We start from the raw sequence: 24,118 nt of genomic DNA on the forward strand, positions 1-24,118 counted from the left end.
AGACTATATACAGGGTACAGAGTCAAGTCATATACAGGGGGTACCGGTACAGAGTCAATGTGGAGACTATATACAGGGGGTACCGGTACAGAGTCAATGTGGAGACTATATACAGGGGGTACCGGTACAGAGTCAATGTGGAGACTATATACAGAGGGTACCGGTACAGAGTCAATGTGGAGACTATATACAGGGTGGTACCAGTAGAGTCAGAGTCAATGTGGAGACTATATACAGGGGGTACCGGTACAGAGTCAATGTGGAGACTATATACAGGGGGTACCGGTACAGAGTCAATGTGGAGGCTATATACAGGGGGTACCGGTACAGAGTCAATGTGGAGGCTATATACAGGGGGTACCGGTACAGAGTCAATGTGGAGACTATATACAGAGGGTACCGGTACAGAGTCAATGTGGAGGCTATATACAGGGGGTACCGGTACAGAGTCAATGTGGAGGCTATATACAGGGGGTACCGGTACAGAGTCAATGTGGAGGCTATATACAGGGGGTAACAGGGGGTACAGAGTCGGTACAGAGTCAATGTGGAGACTATATACAGGGGGTACCGGTACAGAGTCAATGTGGAGACTATATACAGGGGGTACCGGTACAGAGTCAATGTGGAGACTATATACAGGGGGTACCGGTACAGAGTCAATGTGGAGGCTATATACAGTGGGTACCAGTACAGAGTCAATGTGCGGGGGCACCGGTTAGTCAAGGTAATTGACGTAATATGTACATGTAGGCAGAGTTCTTAAAGTGACTATGCATAGATAATAAACAGAGAGTAGCAGCAGTGTAAAAGAGGGGTCTGGGTAGGCCTTTGATTTAGCTGTTTAGCAGTCTTATGACTTGGGGGTAGAAGCTGTTAAAGAGCCTCTTGGACCTCGACTTGGCGCTCCTGTACCGCTTTTCTGTGCGGTAGCATAGAGACCAGTCTATGATTAGGGTGGCTGGAATCTTTGACAATTTTTAGGGCCAACCTCTGACCGCCTGGTATAGAGGTCCTGGATGGCAGGAAGCGTGGCCCCAGTGATGTACTGGGCCGTACACACTACCCTCTGTAGTGCCTTGCGGTCGGAGGCCGAGCAGTTACCGTACCAGGCAGTGATGCAACCAATAGTCAGTCAGCCTGTGTCTGTCTGTCGCTCTCTCGCTCTCTCTCGTTCTCTCTCTCTCTCTCTTGCTCCCTGTGTCTCTGTCTCCTTCTCTCGCTCTCTGTGTCTCTGCCTCTCTCTCTCTCTCGCTCTCTCTGTGTCCGTCTGTCTGTCTCTTTCTCTGTCTGTCCATCTGTCTGTGTTACAGCTCTGTCCATCTGTCTGTGTGACAGTCTCTGTCTGTTGGTCAGTCAGTCAGTCAGATAGACAGTCTCTCTAGCTGTCTCTTCAGTCAGACAGACAGACTGTCTCTCTAGCTATCTCGTCAGACAGACAGACAGTCTCTCTAGCTATCTCTTCAGTCAGACACAGTCTCTCTAGCTATCTCTTTCAGTCAGACAGACAGTCTCTCTAGCTATCTCTTCAGTCAGACAGACAGTCTCTCTAGCTATCTCTTCAGTCAGACAGACAGTCTCTCTAGCTATCTCTTCAGTCAGACAGACAGTCTCTCTAGCTATCTATTCAGTCAGACAGACAGACAGTCTCTCTAGCTATCTCGTCAGTCAGACAGACAGACAGTCTCTCTAGCTATCTCTTCAGTCAGACAGACAGTCTCTCTAGCTATCTCTTCAGTCAGACAGACAGTCTCTCTAGCTATCTCTTCAGTCAGACAGACAGTCTCTCTAGCTATCTCTTCAGTCAGACAGACAGTCTCTCTAGATATCTCTTCAGTCAGACAGACAGTCTCTCTAGCTATCTCTTCAGTCAGACAGACAGACAGTCTCTCTAGCTATCTCTTCAGTCAGACAGACAGTCTCTCTAGCTATCTCTTCGTCAGACAGACAGTCTCTAGCTATCTCTTCAGACAGACAGTCTCTCTAGCTATCTCTTCAGTCAGACAGACAGTCTCTCTAGCTATCTCTTCAGTCAGACAGACAGTCTCTCTAGCTATCTATTCAGTCAGACAGACAGACAGTCTCTCTAGCTATCTCGTCAGACAGACAGACAGACAGTCTCTCTAGCTATCTCTTCAGTCAGACAGACAGACAGACAGACAGTCTCTCTAGCTATCTCTTCAGTCAGACAGACAGTCTCTCTAGCTATCTCTTCAGTCAGACAGACAGACAGTCAGACAGACAGACAGTCTCTCTAGCTATCTCTTCAGACAGACAGTCTCTCTAGCTATCTCGACAGACAGACAGACAGACACAGTCTCTCTAGCTATCTGTTCAGTTAGACAGACAGTCTCTCTAGCTATCTCTTCAGTCAGACAGACAGTCTCTCTAGCTATTTCTTCAGTCAGACAGACAGTCTCTCTAGCTATCTATTCAGTCAGACAGACAGTCTCTCTAGCTATCTCTTCAGTCAGACAGACAGACAGTCTCTAGCTATCTTGTCAGTCAGACAAGCAGACAGTCTCTCTAGCTATCTCTTCGGACAGACAGACAGTCTCTCTAGCTATCTCTTCAGTCAGACACAGTCTCTCTAGCTATCTCTTCAGTCAGACAGACAGACAGTCTCTCTAGCTATCTCTTCAGTCAGACAGACAGTCCGTCTAGCTGTCTATTCAGTCAGATGGACAGTCTCTCTAGCTATCTCTTCAGTCAGACAGACAGACAGTCTCTCTAGCTATCTCTTCAGTCAGACAGAGACAGACAGACAGTCTCTCTAGCTATCTCGTCAGACAGACAGACAGACAGACAGTCTCTCTAGCTATCTGTTCAGTTAGACAGACAGTCTCTCTAGCTATCTCTTCAGTCAGACAGACAGTCTCTCTAGCTATCTCTTCAGTCAGACAGACAGTCTCTCTAGCTATCTATTCAGTCAGACACAGTCTCTCTAGCTATCTCTTCAGTCAGACAGACAGACAGTCTCTCTAGCTATCTCTTCAGTCAGACAGACAGACAGTCTCTCTAGCTATCTCGTCAGACAGACAGACAGACACAGTCTCTCCAGCTATCTGTTCAGTTAGACAGACAGTCTCTCTAGCTATCTCTTCAGTCAGACAGACAGTCTCTCTAGCTATCTCTTCAGTCAGACAGACAGCCTCTCTAGCTATCTATTCAGTCAGAGACAGTCTCTCTAGCTATCTCTTCAGTCAGACAGACAGTCTCTCTAGCTATCTCTTCAGTCAGACAAGCAGACAGTCTCTCTAGCTATCTCTTCAGACATACAGTCTCTCTAGCTATCTCTTCAGTCAGACAGAGACAGACAGACAGTCTCTCTAGCTATCTCTTCAGTCAGACAGACAGTCTCTCTAGCTATCTCTTCAGTCAGACAGACAGTCTCTCTAGCTATCTCTTCAGTCAGACAGACAGTCTCTCTAGCTATCTATTCAGTCAGACAGACAGTCTCTCTAGCTATCTCTTCAGTCAGACAGACAGACAGACAGTCTCTCTAGCTATCCTGTCAGTCAGACAAGCAGACAGTCTCTCTTGCTATCTCTTCAGGCAGACAGTCTCTCTAGCTATCTCTTCAGTCAGACAGACAGTCTCTCTAGCTATTTCTTCAGTCAGACAGACAGACAGTCTCTCTAGCTATCTCTTCAGTCAGACAGACAGTCTCTCTAGCTATCTCTTCAGTCAGACAGACAGTCTCTCTAGCTATCTCTTCAGTCAGACAGACAGTCTCTCTAGCTATCTCTTCAGTCAGACAGACAGACAGAAGACAGTCTCTCTAGCTATCTCTTCAGTCAGACAGACAGTCTCTCTAGCTATCTCTTCAGTCAGACAGACAGTCTCTCTAGCTATCTCTTCAGTCAGACAGACAGTCTCTCTAGCTATCTATTCAGTCAGACAGACAGTCTCTCTAGCTATCTCTTCAGTCAGACAGACAGACAGTCTCTCTAGCTATCTCTTCAGACAGACAGACAGTCTCTCTAGCTATCTGTTCAGTCAGACAGACAGTCTCTCTAGCTATCTATTCAGTCAGACAGACAGTCTCTCTAGCTATCTCTTCAGTCAGACAGACAGACAGTCTCTCTAGCTATCTTGTCAGTCAGACAAGCAGACAGTCTCTCTAGCTATCTCTTCAGCCAGACAGAGACAGACAGACAGTCTCTCTAGCTATCTCTTCAGTCAGACAGACAGTCTCTCTAGCTATCTCTTCAGTCAGACAGTCTCTCTAGCTATCTCTTCAGTCAGACAGACAGTCTCTCTAGCTATCTCTTCAGTCAGACAGACAGAAAGTCTCTCTACCTATCTCTTCAGTCAGACAGACAGACAGTCTCTCTAGCTATCTTGTCAGTCAGACAAGCAGACAGTCTCTCTAGCTATCTCTTCAGTCAGACAGACATTCTCTCTAGCTATCTCTTCAGTCAGACAGACAGACACACAGTCTCTCTAGCTATCTCTTCAGTCAGACAGACAGTCTCTCTAGCTATCTCTTCAGTCAGACAGACAGTCTCTCTAGCTATCTCTTCAGTCAGACAGACAGAAAGTCTCTCTACCTATCTCTTCAGTCAGACAGACAGACAGACAGTCTCTCTAGCTATCTTGTCAGTCAGACAAGCAGACAGTCTCTCTAGCTATCTCTTCAGTCAGACAGACAGTCTCTCTAGCTATCTCTTCAGTCAGACAGACAGTCTCTCTAGCTATCTCTTCAGTCAGACAGACAGTCTCTCTAGCTATCTCTTCAGTCAGACAGACAGTCTCTCTAGCTATCTATTCAGTCAGACAGACAGTCTCTCTAGCTATCTATTCAGTCAGACAGACAGTCTCTCTAGCTATCTCTTCAGTCAGACAGACAGACAGTCTCTCTAGCTATCTCTTCAGTCAGACAGACAGACAGTCTCTCTAGCTATCTCTTCGTCAGTCAGACAGACAGTCTCTCTAGCTATCTCTTCAGTCAGACAGACAGTCTCTCTAGCTATCTCTTCAGTCAGACAGACAGACAGTCTCACTAGCTATCTCTTCAGTCAGACAGACAGTCTCTCTAGCTATCTCTTCAGTCAGACAGACAGACAGTCTCTCTAGCTATCTCTTCAGACAGACAGTCTCTCTAGCTATCTCTTCAGACAGACAGTCTCTCTAGCTATCTCGACAGACAGACAGACAGACACAGTCTCTCTAGCTATCTGTTCAGTTAGACAGACAGTCTCTCTAGCTATCTCTTCAGTCAGACAGACAGACAGTCTCTCTAGCTATCTCTTCAGTCAGACAGACAGTCTCTCTAGCTATCTCGTCAGACAGACAGACAGACAGACAGTCTCTCTAGCTATCTCTCCAGTCAGACAGACAGTCTCTCTAGCTATCTCTTCAGACAGACAGACAGTCTCTCTAGCTATCTCTCCAGTCAGACAGACAGTCTCTCTAGCTATCTCTTCAGTCAGACAGACATAGTCTCTCTAGCTATCTCTTCAGTCAGACAGACAGTCTCTCTAGCTATCTCTCCAGTCAGACAGACAGTCTCTCTAGCTATCTCTTCAGTCAGACAGACATAGAGTCTCTCTAGCTATCTCTTTCTCGCTCTCTCTCCAGATACCCCTCCCAACTGGGCTTTATTGGCATGGGAAACATGTTTACATTGCCAAAGCAAGTAAACAAACAAATTCACAGTAAACATTACACACACAAACGTTTCAAAATAATTTTGAAATGTTATTGTTAGCTATGTACTATGTTATCTCTCTCTCTCTCTCTACCTATCTGTGGGTTGGTTCCTGCGGTGATCCCAGTCCAGTGATGGAGGTCCCTACAGACAGCCCCTTCACTGAGGACCAGACACGCCTCTACTTCAGAGACATCGTCTTGGGCATGGAGTACTGTGAGTACTACCATCCTACTCCTTCCTCCCCTTTCCCCCTCGTACATACAGTACTGTGAGTACTACCATCCTACTCCTTCCTCTCCTTTCCCCCTCGTACATACAGTACTGTGAGTACTACCATCCTACTCCTTCCTCTCCTTTCCCCCTCGTACATACAGTACTGTGAGTACTACCATCCTACTTCTTTGTCTCCTTTCCCCCTCGTACATACAGTACTGTACATACCGCTACATCATTGAGTTGCAGCAGAGGCTTACACTGAGCTACCAGACTGCCAGACTGCCAGACTGCCTGACTACCAGACTGCCAGACTGCCTGACTACCAGACTGCCTGACTACCAGACTGCCTGACTGCCAGACTGCCTGCCTGACTACCAGACTGCCTGACTACCAGACTGCCTGACTACCAGACTGCCTGACTGCCAGACTGACTGCCTGACTGCCAGACTGACTGACTACCAGACTGCCTGACTACCAGACTGCCAGACTGCCTGACTATCAGACTGCCTGACTACCAGACTGCCTGACTGTCAGACTGACTGACTGACTACGAGACTGCCTGACTACCAGACTGCCTGACTACCAGACTGCCGGTTGCCAGACTGTCAGACTGACTGACTACCAGACTGCCTGACTACCAGACTGCCTGACTACCAGACTGCCTGACTGTCAGACTGCCTGACTGTCAGACTGCCTGACTATCAGACTGCCTGACTACCAGACTACCTGACTGTCAGACTGACTGACTACCAGACTGCCAGACTATCAGACTGCCAGACTATCAGACTGCCTGACTATCAGACTGCCTGACTATCCGACTGCCTGACTATCAGACTGCCTGACTACCCGACTGCCTGACTACCCGACTGCCTGACTACCCGACTGCCTGACTACCCGACTGCCTGACTATCAAACTGACTGACTATCAAACTGCCTGACTATCATACTGCCTGACTGCCAGACTATCAGGCTGACTGACTGCCAGACTATCATACTGACTGACTATCAGACTGCCTGACTATCAGACTGCCTGTCAGACTATCAGGCTGACTGACTGCCAGACTATCATACTGACTGACTATCAGACTGCCTGACTGCCAGACTGCCTGACATCATAATCTCAGTGGAGAAGAGGAGCCAGCCTCCATCACTGAACAGGGTAAAACAGTGTGCCTGGTAGACTTGAGTCTCCATTTCCCCCTCTGTGTTTTCCCCCTCAGCTCCCCTCCAGCCACAGTATGTTCAGGTCCTAAAGGACTTTCTCTCTTCTGATGTGTCAGACTGTCATACACAATCTACCCCCTCAGTGCTATTGAGGTCATAGCCAATCAGGAGCTTCAGTATTGAGCTTATAGCCAATCAGGATGTTTAATGTTGAGCTTATAGCCAATCAGTATGTTTAGTGTTGAGTGTATAGCCAATCAGGATGTTTAGTATTGAGCTTATAGCCAATCAGGATGTTTAATGTTGAGCTTATAGCCAATCAGGATGTTTAGTGTTGAGCATATAGCCAATCAGGATGTTTAGTGTTGAGTTTATAGCCAATCAGGATGTTTAGTGTTAAGCTTATAGCCAATCAGGGCTTTTCTAAGGCTGATGTCCTATATTAGACTGAGGGGTATCTGGCTCACAGGGTTATTAGCATAATCAATAGGTGAACTGCACTGTAGTACCATGGTAGGATGGGTTACAGTATGTTGTGTCCTGTATGCTCTCTAAGTATGCAGCGTATGCTCTGTAGGCTATGGCAGAGCTTGGGCTATGTTGTGTAACATATAGGAAGTAGATAATGCCTACAGGAAGTATTCACCTCCGTAATAGCATGGCTACTAGTATCACGTAGGATAAACAATATGCTTCACATAGTTTACGGCAGGTAGCCTAGTGGTTAAAGCTTTGGGCCAGTAACCGAAAGGTCTCTGGATCGAATCCCTGAGCGGACAAGGTAAACATCTGTTGTTCTCCCCCTGAACAAGGCAGTTAACCCACTGGTCCTAGGGAATCGGTTGTAAATACAAATTTGTTCTTAACTGACCTGCCTAGTAAAATAAATATTAGTTTCCTTAATGAGGCGACTCACCAGCTTAGAGCAAAATGTTCTTGTTTGGATCTTCTCTGTAATTGTTGTCGTTACATGGTTAGCTGCATCGCAGGATGTTGGGTCACATAGGGGCGGCAGGGTAGCCTAGTGGTTAGAGCGTTGGACTAGTAACCCACTGTTCCTAGGCCGTCATTGAAAATAAGAATTTGTTCTTAACTGACTTGCCTAGTTGAATAAAGGTAAAATGGGAGGAGTTAGTGTATATGTTTGCTCTATCTCTAATGTACACTTCAAGGTTCTGCACTTCAAAGCGGTCTACCCACTGTATATTTTGGTAAAAAACTGAGGGATGGGCCTGGAGAAATGTACCCACTCTCAAATTCATAGACAGAACTACAGATGCCAGGATTGACTGTTTGTTTACCGATACATTGTTTACAAACATCGGTGTTAAACAAGCTTATTTTGGGGGGTTTCTAATGAGGTATGACAGTTGAACTCAGCTCATTAGGCATTTATAAGTTACATTCTTCAAGAATCAATGTGTATCTAATTCATTTAAAAGTCAAAAACTGGATGTAGAAATCACAGATTGGCCCTTTAATGCATGACTCACAGATTGGCCCTTTAATGCACGACTCACAGATTGGCCCTTTAATGCATGACTCACAGATTGGCCCTTTAATGCACGACTCACAGATTGGCCCTTTAATGCATGACTCACAGATTGGCCCTTTAATTCACAGATTGCATGACTCACAGATTGGCCCTTTAATGCATGACTCACAGATTGGCCCTTTAATGCATGACTCACAGATTGGCCCTTTAATGCATGACTCACAGATTGGCCCTTTAATGCACGACTCACAGATTGGCCCTTTAATGCATGACTCACAGATTGGCCCTTTAATGCATGACTCACAGATTGGCCCTTTAATGCATGACTCACAGATTGGCCCTTTAATGCATGACTCACAGATTGGCCCTTTAATTTAATGCATGACTCACAGATTGGCCCTTTAATGCATGACTCACAGATTGGCCCTTTAATGCATGACTCACAGATTGGCCCTTTAATGCATGCATTGACTCACAGATTGGCCCTTTAATGCATGACTCACAGATTGGCCCTTTAATGCATGACTCACAGATTGGCCCTTTAATGCATGACTCACAGATTGGCCCTTTAATGCATGGCTCACAGATTGGCCCTTTAATGCACGACTCACAGATTTACAGCACTTACTTTCTCTCTAAAATGTGTTATGACATTGATGTGAATTTGAATGCACTTGAAATAAACTGAATTTGATCGTTTTACATTCTAGTCGTTTAGCAGACGCTCTTATCCACAATCTGAATGCGACCTTGAGCAAGGCACTTAATTCAAGGCACTTAACCCTAATTGCTCCTGTACGTTGTTCTGGATAAGAGCATCTGCTAAATTTCTTAAATGTCAAAGTTAGTGTGTCTCTTCGTGTGTGTGAAGAGCTGCAGTATAGCTTAGTATCAGTCACCCTGTACGTACTCACAATGTTTCTGTACCATAGAAATCAACCCCAAGGTCAAGCCATTCATGTCTTCACTGTTCAATCATTAATCCGGGGAGCGACCGGTGTCACATCACTGCCAGGCAGCAGCACGGTGCATCACATCTGTGTGTGGGTGTTACAGCAGTCACTGCCAGGCAGCAGTAATCAGACCTTTCTTCTGAAACTCGTCAGTCTATTCTTGTTCTGAGAAATGAAGGCTATTCCATGTGAGAAATTGCCAAGAAACTGAAGATCTCGTACAACGCTGTGTACTACACCCTTCACAGAACAGAGCAAACTGGCCCTAACCAGAATAGAAAGAGTGGGAGGCCCCGGTGCACAACTGAGCAAGAGGACAAGTACATTAGAGTGTCTAGTTTGAGAAACAGATGCCTCACAATTCCTCAACTGGCAGCTTCATTAGAAGGCCAGCATCCCGGAGTCGCCTCTTAATTGTTGACATTGAGACTAAACGCAAGTATTTCCCGTGACTGTGCCTCAAAACCAAACGTTTTCCTGGCCCACCACTCCACCCTGGACTTGAACAGCCTCTATGACCAGGTCCACCTCTACAAGGCAGCAGTGCCCACCTTTGCCCGAACTCTAAAGGACATCGCTCTCAAACGTATCCCCAACACTTCACACAGGAGCAACAGGTCAATAGACACCCCACCCAGACCAGCGAGACACCCTCCCAGACCTGCAGGACCCCCCTGGACCTACACATAGAGGACCCACGCCAAGAGGAATTACATCCAGACCACCGCACACCCAGACACATCCACACCCCCACCCCAACCAATCAACACCCCCCACGTCAACCATGCCCACACCCCATTTAGGCCCCCTCAGATCAGACCTATGCCACTCCTGCCCACCCCATGCACCCCACCCCCGCAAAGAGGGCCTCAACATGGAAGCCACACATACGCCCAGGTAGTGAGTGGGCAAACAGTCCCAACCCCCACTCTCACACTCGCCCAAGCCAATGGCATGTACCAGATGCTCAGCAGGCTCTGCTCACACTTACTGGCCTGAGGCCAAACCACGACCAACAACATTGGACACTCTATGGAACAAAAAGCATTCACTATATCATCCTGGAATATCCAAGGCCTGAGGTCATCTGCCTTTGGCCTGAAGAGCAGAAACCCGGACTTCACCAAAGAAATCGGTAATACAGACATTGTCATCCTGCAAGAAACCTGGTACAGAGGAGACAGACCCACCGGTTGCCCTCTAGGTTACAGAGAGCTGGTAGTCCCATCCACCAAACTACCAGGTGTGAAACAGGGAAGGGACTCAGGGGGTATGCTAATTTGGTATAGAGCAGACCTAACTCACTCCATTAAATTAATCAAAACAGGAACATTTTACATTTGGCTAGAAATTCTAAAGGAAATTATCCTAACAGAGAAAAATGTCCTCCTGTGTGCTACCTATATCCCCCACTAGAATCCCCATATTTTAATGAAGACAGCTTCTCCACCCTGGAGGGGGAAATCAATCATTTCCAGGCCCAGGGACATGTACTAGTCTGTGGCGACCTAAATGCCAGAACCGGACAAGAACCTGACACCCTCAGCACACAGGGGGACAAACACCTGCCTGGAGGTGACAGCATTCCCTCCCACATATGCCCCCTAGGCACAACTATGACAACATAACCAACAAAAACGGGTCACAACTCCTGCAGCTCTGTCGCACGCTGGGTATGTACATAGTCAATGGTAGGCTTCGAGGGGACTCCTATGGTAGGTACACCTATAGCTCATCTCTTGGCAGTAGTACTGTAGACTACTTTATCACTGACCTCAACCCAGAGTCTCTCAGAGCGTTCACAGTCAGCCCACTGACACCCCTATCAGACCACAGCAAAATCACAGTCTACTTAAACAGAGCAATACTCAATCATGAGGCATCAAAGCCAAAGGAACTGAGTAACATTAAGAAATGCTATAGATGGAAGGAATGCAGTTTGGAAACCTACCAAAAAATAATTAGGCAACAACAAATTCAATCCCCTTTAGACAATTTCCTGGGTAAAACGTTCCACTGTAATAGTGAAGGTGTAAACTTAGCAGTAGAAAATCTTAACAGTATATTTGACCTCTCAGCCTCCCTATCAAATCTAAAAATCTCAAATAGAAAACCGAAGAAAATTAACAACAATGACAAATGGTTTGATGAAGAATGCAAAAATCTAAGAAAGAAATTGAGAAACCTGTCCAACCAAAAACATAGAGACCCGGAAAACCTGAGTCTACGCCTTCACTATGGTAAATCACTAAAACAATACAGAAATACACTACGGAAAAAGAAGGAACAGCATGTCAAAAATCAGCTCAATGTAATTGAAGAATCCATAGACTCTAACCACTTCTGGGAAAATTGGAAAACACTAAACAAACAACAACACGAAGAATTATCTATCCAAAATGGAGATGTATGGGTAAACCACTTCTCCAATCTCTTTGGCTCTATAACAAAGAATAAAGAGCAAAAACATATACATGATCAAATACAGATCTTAGAATCAACTATTAAAGACTACCAGAACCCACTGGATTCTCCAATTACATTGAATGAGTTACAGGACAAAATAAAAACCCTCCAACCCAAAAAGGCCTGTGGTGTTGATGGTATCCTCAATGAAATGATCAAATATACAGACAACAAATTCCAATTGGCTATACTAAAACTCTTTAACATCATCCTTAGCTCTGGCATCTTCCCCAATATTTGGAACCAAGGACTGATCACCCCAATCCACAAAAATGGAGACAAATTTGACCCCAATAACTACCGTGGAATATGCATCAACAGTAACCTTGGGAAAATCCTCTGCATTATCATTAACAGCAGACTCGTACACTTCCTCAATGAAAACAATGTACTGAGCAAATGTAAAATTGGCTTTTTACCAAATTACCGTACAACAGACCATGTATTCACCCTGCACACCCTAATTGACAACCAAACAAACCAAAACAAAGGCAAAGTCTTCTCATGCTTTGTTGATTTCAAAAAAGCCTTCGACTCAATTTGGCATGAGGGTCTGCTATACAAACTGATGGAAAGTGGTGTTGGGGGTAAAACATACGACATCATAAAATCCATGTACACAAACAACAAGTGTGCGGTTAAAATTGGCAAAAAACACACACATTTCTTCACACAGGGTCGTGGGGTTAGACAGGGATGCAGCTTAAGCCCCACCCTCTTTAACATATATATCAACGAACTGGCGCGGGCACTAGAAAAGTCTGCAGCACCCGGCCTCACCCTACTAGAATCCGAAGTCAAATGTCTGCTGTTTGCTGATGATCTGGTACTTCTGTCACCAACCAAGGAGGGCCTACAGCAGCACCTCGATCTTATGCACAGATTCTGTCAGACCTGGGCCCTGACAGTAAATATCAGTAAGACCAAAATAATGGTGTTCCAAAAAAGGTCCAGTCACCAGGACCACAAATACAAATTCCATCTAGACACTGTTGCCCTAGAGCACACAAAAAACTATACATACCTTGGCCTAAACATCAGCGCCACAGGTAACTTCCACAAAGCTGTGAACGATCTGAGAGAAAATATCCTCCGTGTACAACGTAGAACACCAAATAATGCATGCAGAGCAGAATTAGGCCGATACCCACTAATTATCAAAATCCAGAAAAGAGCTGTTAAATTCTATAACCACCTAAAAGGAAGCGATTCCCAAACCTTCCACAACAAAGCCATCACCTACAGAGAGATGAACCCGGAGAAGAGTACCCTAAGCAAGCTGGTCCTGGGGCTCTGTTCACAAACACACCCTACAGAGTCCCAGGACAGCAGCACAATTAGACCCAACCAAATCATGAGAAAACAAAAAGATAATTACTTGACACATTGGAAAGAATTAACAAAAAAACAGAGCAAACTAGAATGCTATTTGGCCCTACACAGAGAGTACACAGCGGCAGAATACCTGACCACTGTGACTGACCCAAAATTAAGGAAAGCTTTGACTATGTACAGACTCAGCGAGCATAGCCTTGCTATTGAGAAAGGCCGCCGTAGGCAGACATGGCTCTCAAGAGAAGACAGGCTATGTGCTCACTGCCCACAAAATGAGGTGGAAACTGAGCTGCACTTCCTAACCTCCTGCCCAATGTATGACCATATTAGAGAGACATATTTCCCTCAGATTACACAGATACACAAAGAATTCGAAAACAAATCCAATTTTGAAAAACTCCCATATCTACTGGGTGAAATTCCACAGTGTGCCATCAAAGCAGCAAGATTTGTGACCTGTTGCCACGAGAAAAGGGCAACCAGTGAAGAACACGCACCATTGTAAATACAACCCATATCTATGCTTATTTATTTTATCTTGTGTCCTTTACCATTTGTACATTGTTAAAACACTGTATATATATAATATGACATTTGTAATATCTTTATTGTTTTGAAACTTCTGTATGTGTAATGTTTACTGTTAATTTTTATTGTTTATTCCACTTTATATATTCACTTTATATATTATCTACCTCACTTGCTTTGGCAATGTTAACACATGTTTCCCATGCCAATAAAGCCCTTGAATTGAATTGAATTGAATTGACTTGACTGGTGTTTTGCAGGTACTATCTAATGAAGCTGCCGGTTGAGGACTTGTGAGGCATTTGTTTCTCAAAGTAGACACTCTAATGTACTTGTCCTCTTGCTCAGTTGTGCACCGGGGCCTCCCACTCCTCTCTAGTGGGAGACATTTGCTCTAGTGGGAGACATCTTCTGTGAAGGGAGTGGTACACAGCGTTGTACGAGATCTTCAGTTTCTTGGCAATTTCTCTCATGGAATAGCCTTAATTTTTCAGAACAAGAATAGACTAACGAGTTTCAGAAGAAAGTTATTTGTTTTGGCCATTTTGAGCCTGTAATCGAACCCACAAAATGCTGATGCTCCGGATACTCAACTAGTCTAAAGAAGGCCCGTTTTATTGCTTCTTTAAGGAGCACAACAGTTTTCAGCTGTGCTAACATAATTGCAAAAGGGTTTTCTAATGATCAATTAGCCTTTTAAAGTTATAAACTTGAATTAGCTAACACAACACGCCATTGGAACACAGGAGTGATGGTTGCTGATAATGGGCCTCTGTACACCTATGTAGATAGTCCATAAAAAATATGACGTTTCCAGCTACAATAGTCATTTACAATATTAACAATGTCTACATTGTATTTCTGATCAATTTGATGTTATTTTAATGGCCCAAAAAAATGTTTTTCTTTCAAAAACAAGGACATTTCTAAGTGTCCCCAAACCTTTGAACGGTAGTGTACACATTCATGAGTGTAAATTGCTAGAGATTAAAGCGTCTACTAAATGATATGTATTGTTATTGAACTTGAGGAAATGCTGGTTTTGAGACTTCTTTTGCTACATTATGCTCTTATGAACACGACCCTGCTGCCCCCGGTTGATTAGGACGTCTTCTTCTCTGCCTGGTAGAAGAAGATCTCTTTTTTTAAAGAATAACTAGAGCCCTGCGGTGTTTCTGACCACAGAAAAACTCTGTCTCTTGGCCAAATCATATTGGTCATTAGAAAGTCTGGCATCATGAAAATCACTTAACATATAAAGTTCTGCTATTTCGCCGTCTCTCTCTCTCTCTTTCTCTCTCTCTCTCTTTCTCTCTCTCTCTCTCTCTCTCTCTCTCTTTCTCTCTCTCTCTCTTTCTCTCTCTCTCTCTCTCTCTTTCTCTCTTTCTCTCTCTCTTTCTCTCTCTCTCTCTTTCTCTCTTTCTCTTTCTCTCTCTCTCTCTCTCTCTTTCTCTTTCTCTTTTTCTCTCTGTCTCTCCCTCTTTCTCTCTGTCTCTCTCTCTGTCTCTCTCTCTCTCTCTCTCTCTCTCTCTCTCTCTCTGTTCTCCTCAGTGCACTACCAGAAGATAGTCCACCGGGACATCAAGCCTTCTAACCTGCTGCTGGGTGATGACAGTCATGTGAAGATTGCCGACTTTGGGGTCAGTAACCAGTTTGAGGGCAACGATGCCTTGCTCTCCTCCACGGCTGGGACTCCTGCCTTCATGGCTCCAGAGACCCTGTCAGACATCCGCCAGAGCTTCAGTGGCAAGGTGGGGTTACAGACTGTGTGTGTGTGTGTGTGAGGGGGGTGCAGTGTGTTTGTGTGTGTGTGTGTGTGTGTGTTTGTGTGTGGGGGGGGCAGTGTGTTTGTGTGTATGGGGGGGGGGCAATGTGTGTGTGTGTGTGTGTGTGTGTATGTGTGAGGGGGCACAGTGTGTTTGTGTGTGTATGTGTGTGTGTGGGGGGGGCAGTGTGTTTGTGTGTGTGTATGTGTGAGGGGGTGGCAGTGTGTTTGTGTGTATGTGGGGGGGCAGTGTGTTTGTGTGTATGTGGGGGGCAGTGTGTGTGTGTGTGTGTGTGTGTATGTGTGAGGGGGGAACAGTGTGTTTGTGTGTTTGTGTGTGTATGTGTGTGTGTGTGGGGGGCAGTGTGTTTGTGTGTGTGTATGTGTGAGGGGGGCAGTGTGTTTGTGTGTATGTGGGGGGGGGCAGTGTGTTTGTTGTTGTGTGTGTGTGTGTGTGTGTGTGTGTGTGTGTGTGTGTGTGTGTGTGTGTGTGTGTGTGTGTGATTGAGTGTTAAAGTTAGATTATATCAACATGTATTTCCCTTGTCATCTTCGGCACCAGCATGTCATCACCACCGACATGCACATGATCTATTATATTAGTCTATACATGTTATATACACTCGGTGGACAATTTATTAGGTACACCCATCTAGTACCGGGTCGGGTGCCTCCAAAACAAACTGACTTTTTTGGGGTGTGGATTCTACAAGGTGTGGTGCTCAAACGTTGTTCATTTGGTATCGTGGGACCTAACGTGTGCCAGGAAAACATTCCCCACAGCATTACATCACAGCCTCCAGCCTGTACCGTTGACACCAGGCAGGACGGGGCCTCATGCTGTTTACGCCCAATCCTGACTCAGCATGACAGAACAGGACCCCGGGATTTGTTGGACCAGACAACAATGGTTTTTCCACTCCTCAGTTGTCCAGTGTTGGTGATGGCGTTGCCCACTGGAGCCTCTTCTTCTTGTGTTTAGCTGATAGGAGTGGAACCTGGTGTGGTCGCTTGCTGCAGTAGTCCATCCTTGACAAGGACCTTCAGATTCCCGAGATGTCGTTCTGCACACCACTTTTTTTTTTTACTGCGGTGTTATTTGCGTATTTGTGACCCGCCTGTTAGCTTGCATGATTCTTCCCGTTCTCCTTCCACCTCTCTCATCAACGAGCTGTTTTCCCCTACAGGACTTCCGCTGACTGGATGTGTGTTTGTCGCTCCGTCCTCGGTAAACCCTAGACACTGTCGTGTGTGAAAAGCCCAGGAGGCCGTCAGTTTACTGAGATACTAGATCCGGCGCGCCTGGCACCGACGATCATACCACGCTCAATGTCACTCAGGTCAATAGTTTTTCCCATTCTAACATTCAATCGAACAGTAACTGAATGCCTCGACGCCTGTCTGCCTGCTTTACATAGCAGGCAGACAGACAGTGTCTGTAGGAGCAAACTATTTTCATAAATGGGGTGGGTTCTGACTGTTGGTCTGTAGCCAGCCCAGGTCTCTATAGAGCTGTGGATAGTAACGGGTTCTGACTGTTGGTCTGTAGCCAGCCCAGGTCTCTGTAGAGCTGTTGATAGTAACGGGTTCTGACTGTTGGTCTGTAGCCAGCCCAGGTCCCTGTAGAGCTGTGGATAGTAACGGGTTCTGACTGTTGGTCTGTAGCCAGCCCAGGTCTCTGTAGAGCTGTGGATAGTAACGGGTTCTGACTGAACCAGCTGTGGAACTAGCGGAGGAACGAGAGGCAGAACAGGAGGAAGGGGGCAGAGCAGTCTCTCTCTCTCTCTCTCTCTCTCTCTCTCTCAATTCAATTCAATTCAAGAGGCTTTATTGGCATGGGAAACATGTGTTAACATTGCCAAAGCAAGTGAGGTAGATAATATACAAAAGTGAAATAAACAATAAAAATTAACAGTAAACATTGCACAAACAGAAATTTCAAAACAATAAAGACATTACAAATGTCATATTATACATATACAGTCTCTCTCTCTCTCTCTCTCTCTGTGTCTCTCTCTGTCTCTGTTTGTCTCTCTCTCTGTTTCTCTCTCTGTCTCTCTCTCACCTCCCTCCCCCCTCTCTCTCTCTCTCTCGCTCTCTCTCCCTCTCTCTCCTCTCCTCTCCCTCTCTCTCCTCTCCCTCTCTCTCTCCTCTCCCTCTCTTTCCTCTCCCTCTTTCCTCTCTTCTCTCCCTTTCTCTCCTCTCCCTCTCTTTCCTCTCCTCTCTTCTCTTCTCTTCTCTCCTCTCCTCTCTCTCTCTCTCTCCTCTCCTCTCCTCTCCTCTCCTCTCCTCTCCTCTCCTCTCCTCTCCTCTTCTCTTCTCTTCTCTTCTCTTCTCTCCTCTTTCTCCTCTCCCTCTCTCCCCTCTCCCCCTCTCTCCTCTCCCCCTCTCTCCTCTCCCCCTCTCTCCTCTCCCTCTCTCTCCTCTCTTATCTCCCTCTCTCTCCTCTCTTCTCTCCCTCTCTCTCCTCTCTCCTCTCCCTCTCTGCTCTCTTCTCTCCCTCTCCTCTCCCTCTCCTCTCCCTCTCCTCTCCTCTCCCTCTCTTTCCTCTCCCTCTTTCCTCTCCTCTCTCTCTTCTCCCCTCCTCTCCTCTCCCTCTCTCTCCTCTCCCTCTCTCTTCTCTCCCCCTCTCTCCCTCTCACTCTCTCTCCTCTCCCCCTCTCTCTCCTCTCTTCTCTCCCTCTCCCTCTCTCCCTCTCCTCTCTCCCTCTCTCTCCTCTCTTCTCTCCCTCTCTCTCCTCTCTTCTCTCCCTCTCTCCTCTCCTCTCCCTCTCTCTCCTCTCCCTCTCTCTCCTCTCTCCCTCTCTCTCCCTCTCCTCTCTCTCCTCTCTTCTCCTCTCTCTCCTCCTCTCCTCTCCTCTTTTCTCCCTCTCCTCTCTCTCCTCTCCCTCTCCTCTCCCTCTCCTCTCTCTCTCCTCTCCCTCTCTCTCCTCTCCTCTCCCTCTCTCTCCTCTCTCCTCTCCCTCTCTCTCCTCTCTTCTCTCCCTCTCTCTCCTCTCCCTCTCTCCCCTCTCCCTCTCTCTCTTTGTCTCTCTTTCTCTCCGTTTCCCTCCCTGCATGTTGATTTAGCAACAAGCGTCAGGCAGCAAGGAGAGGAGAGAAGAGGAGGAGAGGAGGGGAGGAGAGGAGAGGAGAGGAGGAGCCCACCACTGGGCAGAACAACACAGCAGCTGCAGCAGCTCTCTCTCTCTCTCTCTCTCTCCTTCAGTGTGCTGCTTTGACTGACTGCTTCTATTTAATCTACCCACACACTTTTTAAAATAACTCATTCATTTTCAGGACTATTTTCTGGGTAATCCCCCAATGGCAGTTTTATTTGATGGGTTTGGTCAGGAACAGGCAGAACTGTATGAGACTGACTACTGTAGACCAGAGGTTCCCAAACTCCTCCACCTCTGGGGGCAGGTTGACTTGTTTTGCCCTATCACTATACAGCTGACTGAAATACGCTGCTGTAGGCTGCTAGCCTTCCTTTTGGCTGTCTGACTTCAAGGAACATGTGCTGTACAAGTGTCTCTCCTGTTCTGATTAGCCCAGTAGTCCTTGAGTGATTAGTAACTCCCCGAGCCTCGTTGAAGAGCGAATGCTGTACGCTGCTTATTGACATTTACATATTCTACAAACAGCAGCACAACACTTCTACAGTCTAAATTATTGGATTTTCAGACGCTCCCATGTCACTGGAAGATGTTTAAAAGCAGGTTGGGTTGATGATGGACACAGAACCATTTCCCATGAGCATTAGCAGTATGACATTAGGAGAGAGAGAAAGACTACTCTGCAGGTTGGGTTGATGATGGACACAGAACCATTTCCCATGAGCATTAGCAGTATGACATTAGGAGAGAGAGAAAGACTACTCTGCAGGTTGGGTTGATGATGGACTATGAATGTTGGGTGCTTGTCTATCTGTCTGTATCCACCTGTCTATACTGTCTGTCCGTCTGCTACTGTTTATAGTGATACATGTCCTCCAACCCTTCCACTGTTTATAGTGATACATCTCCTCCAACCCTTCTACTGTTTATAGTGATACATCTCCTCCAACCCTTCTACTGTTTATAGTGATACATCTCCTCCAACCGTTCTACTGTTTATAGTGATACATCTCCTCCAACCCTTCTACTGTTTATAGTGATACATCTCCTCCAACCCTTCTACTGTTTATAGTGATACATCTCCTCCAACCCTTCTACTGTTTATAGTGATACATCTCCTCCAACCGTTCTACTGTTTATAGTGTTACATCTCCTCCAACCCTTCTACTGCTACTGTTTATAGTGTTACATCTCCTCCAACCCTTCTACTGTTTATAGTGTTACATCTCCTCCAACCCTTCTACTGTTTATAGTGTTACATCTCCTCCAACCCTTCTACTGTTTATAGTGTTACATCTCCTCCAACCCTTCTACTGTTTATAGTGTTACATCTCCTCCAACCCTTCTACTGTTTATAGTGATACATCTCCTCCAACCCTTCTACTGTTTATAGTGATACATCTCCTCCAACCCTTCTACTGTTTCCAACCCTTCTACTGTTTATAGTGTTACATCTCCTCCAACCCTTCTACTGTTTATAGTGATACATCTCCTCCAACCCTTCTACTGTTTATAGTGTTACATCTCCTCCAACCCTTCTACTGTTTATAGTGTTACATCTCCTCCAACCCTTCTACTGTTTATAGTGTTACATCTCCTCCAACCCTTCTACTGTTTATAGTGATACATATCCTCCAACTCTTCTACTGCAACTGTTTATAGTGATACATCTCCTCCAACCCTTCTACTGCTACTGTTTATAGTGATACATCTCCTCCAACCCTTCTACTGTTTATAGTGATACATCTCCTCCAACCCTTCTACTGTTTATAGTGATACATCTCCTCCAACCCGTCTACTGTTTATAGAGTTACATCTCCTCCAACCCTTCTACTGTTTATAGTGTAACATCTCCTCCAACCCTTCTACTGTTTATAGTGATACATCTCCTCCAACCCTTCTACTGTTTATAGTGATACATCTCCTCCAACCCTTCTACTGCTACTGTTTATAGTGTTACATCTCCTCCAACCCTTCTACTGTTTATAGTGATACATCTCCTCCATCCCTTCTACTGTTTATAGTGATACATCTCCTCCAACCCTTCTACTGTTTATAGTGATACATCTCCTCCAACCCTTCTACTGCTACTGTTTATAGTGTTACATCTCCTCCAACCCTTCTACTGTTTATAGTGTTACATCTCCTCCAACCCTTCTACTGCTACTGTTTATAGTGATACATCTCCTCCAACCCTTCTACTGTTTATAGTGATACATCTCCTCCAACCCTTCTACTGCTACTGTTTATAGTGATACATCTCCTCCAACCCTTCTACTGTTTATAGTGTTACATCTCCTCCAACCCTTCTACTGTTTATAGTGATACATCTCCTCCATCCCTTCTACTGTTTATAGTGATACATCTCCTCCAACCCTTCTACTGTTTATAGTGATACATCTCCTCCAACCCTTCTACTGCTACTGTTTATAGTGTTACATCTCCTCCAACCCTTCTACTGTTTATAGTGTTACATCTCCTCCAACCTTCTACTCTACTGTTTATAGTGATACATCTCCTCCAACCCTTCTACTGTTTATAGTGATACATCTCCTCCAACCCTTCTACTGCTACTGTTTATAGTGATACATCTCCTCCAACCCTTCTACTGTTTATAGTGTTACATCTCCTCCAACCCTTCTACTGATACATCTCCTCCATCCCTTCTACTGTTTATAGTGATACATCTCCTCCAACCCTTCTACTGTTTATAGTGATACATCTCCTCCAACCCTTCTACTGTTTATAGTGATACATCTCCTCCAACCCTTCTACTGTTACATCTCCTCCAACCCTTCTACTGTTTATAGTGTTACATCTCCTCCAACCCTTCTACTGTTTATAGTGTTACATCTCCTCCAACCCTTCTACTGTTTATAGTGATACATCTCCTCCAACCCTTCTACTGTTTATAGTGATACATCTCCTCCAACCCTTCTACTGCTACTGTTTATAGTGATACATCTCCTCCAATGTTACATCTCCTCCAACCCTTCTACTGTTTATAGTGTTACATCTCCTCCAACCCTTCTACTGTTTATAGTGATCTCCTCCATCTCCTCCATCCCTTCTACTGTTTATAGTGATACATCTCCTCCAACCCTTCTACTGTTTATAGTGATACATCTCCTCCAACCCTTCTACTGCTACTGTTTATAGTGTTACATCTCCTCCAACCCTTCTACTGTTTATAGTGTTACATCTCCTCCAACCCTTCTACTGTTTATAGTGTTACATCTCCTCCAACCCTTCTACTGTTTATAGTGTTACATCTCCTCCAACCCTTCTACTGTTTTATATACATCTCCTCCAACCCTTCTACTGTTTACATCTCCTCCAACCCTTCTACTGTTTATAGTGTTACATCTCCTCCAACTTCTACTGTTTATAGTGTTACATCTCCTCCAACCCTTCTACTGTTTATAGTGATACATCTCCTCCAACTCTTCTACTGCTACTGTTTATAGTGATACATCTCCTCCAACCCTTCTACTGTTTATAGTGATACATCTCCTCCAACCCTTCTACTGTTTATAGTGTTACATCTCCTCCAACCCTTCTACTGTTTATAGTGTTACATCTCCTCCAACCCTTCTACTGTTTATAGTGATACATCTCCTCCAACCCTTCTACTGTTTATAGTGATACATCTCCTCCAACCCTTCTACTGTTTATAGTGTTACATCTCCAACCCTCCTGTTTAAGTGTTACATCTCCTCCAACCCTTCTACTGTTTATAGTGATACATCTCCTCCAACTCTTCTACTGCTACTGTTTATAGTGATACATCTCCTCCAACCCTTCTACTACTGTTTATAGTGATACATCTCCTCCAACCCTTCTACATCTCCTCCAACCCTTCTACTGTTTATAGTGTTACATCTCCTCCAACCCTTCTACTGTTTATAGTGTTACATCTCCTCCAACCCTTCTACTGTTTATAGTGATACATCTCCTCCAACCCTTCTACTGTTTATAGTGATACATCTCCTCCAACCCTTCTACTGATACATCTCCTCCAACCCTTCTACTGTTTATAGTGATACATCTCCTCCAACCCTTCTACTGTTTATAGAGTTACATCTCCTCCAACCCTTCTACTGTTTATAGTGTTACATCTCCTCCAACCCTTCTACTGTTTATAGTGATACATCTCCTCCAACCCTTCTACTGCTACTGTTTATAGTGATACATCTCCTCCAACCCTTCTACTGCTACTGTTTATAGTGTTACATCTCCTCCAACCCTTCTACTGTTTATAGTGATACATCTCCTCCATCCCTTCTACTGTTTATAGTGATACATCTCCTCCAACCCTTCTACTGTTTATAGTGATACATCTCCTCCAACCCTTCTACTGTTTATAGTGTTACATCTCCTCCAACCCTTCTACTGCTACTGTTTATAGTGATACATCTCCTCCAACCCTTCTACTGTTTATAGTGATACATCTCCTCCAACCCTTCTACTGCTACTGTTTATAGTGATACATCTCCTCCAACCCTTCTACTGTTTATAGTGATACATCTCCTCCAACCCTTCTACTGTTTATAGTGTTACATCTCCTCCAACCCTTCTTCTACTGTTTATAGTGATACATCTCCTCCAACCCTTCTACTGTTTATAGTGATACATCTCCTCCAACCCTTCTACTGCTACTGTTTATAGTGATACATCTCCTCCAACCCTTCTACTGTCTATAGTGTTACATCTCCTCCAACCCTTCTACTGTTTATAGTGATACATCTCCTCCAACCCTTCTACTGCTACTGTTTATAGTGTTACATCTCCAACCCTTCTACTGTTTATAGTGTTACATCTCCTCCAACCCTTCTACTGCTACTGTTTATGGTGATACATCTCCAACCCTTCTACTGCTACTGTTTATAGTGTTACATCTCCTCCAACCCTTCTACTGTTTATAGTGATACATCTCCTCCAACCCTACTGTTTATAGTGTTACATCTCCTCCAACCCTTCTACTGTTTATAGTGATACATCTCCTCCAACCCTTCTACTGTTTATAGTGATACATCTCCTCCAACCCGTCTACTGTTCATAGAGTTACATCTCCTCCAACCCTTCTACTGTTTATAGTGTTACATCTCCTCCAACCCTTCTACTGCTACTGTTTATAGTGTTACATCTCCTCCAACCCTTCTACTGTTTATAGTGTTACATCTCCTCCAACCCTTCTACTGTTTATAGTGTTACATCTCCTCCAACCCTTCTACTGTTTATAGTGATACATCTCCTCCAACCCTTCTACTGCTACTGTTTATAGTGATACATCTCCTCCAACCCTTCTACTGCTACTGTTTATAGTGATACATCTCCTCCAACCCTTCTACTGTTTATAGTGATACATCTCCTCCAACCCTTCTACTGTTTATAGTGATACATCTCCTCCAACCCTTCTACTGTTTATAGTGTTTACATCTC

At 45.0% G+C, this 24,118-nt stretch overlaps 1 protein-coding gene across 2 annotated transcripts in view; it reads left to right on the top strand.

The window, feature by feature from the left end:
* The window catches only part of LOC112239026 (calcium/calmodulin-dependent protein kinase kinase 1), a 100,203-nt gene that overhangs the window by 55,429 nt on the left and 20,656 nt on the right, over window positions 1–24,118 (top strand). For both annotated transcript variants that reach the window (XM_042309118.1, XM_042309119.1), the window contains exons 8-9: window positions 5,781–5,869; window positions 15,365–15,564. In XM_042309118.1, coding sequence (XP_042165052.1) covers window positions 5,781–5,869; window positions 15,365–15,564 — 289 coding nt within the window. The remainder of the gene's footprint in view (window positions 1–5,780; window positions 5,870–15,364; window positions 15,565–24,118) is intronic.

This window comes from Oncorhynchus tshawytscha, linkage group LG30 (assembly GCF_018296145.1).
Source record: "Oncorhynchus tshawytscha isolate Ot180627B linkage group LG30, Otsh_v2.0, whole genome shotgun sequence".
Taxonomy (NCBI): domain Eukaryota; kingdom Metazoa; phylum Chordata; class Actinopteri; order Salmoniformes; family Salmonidae; genus Oncorhynchus; species Oncorhynchus tshawytscha.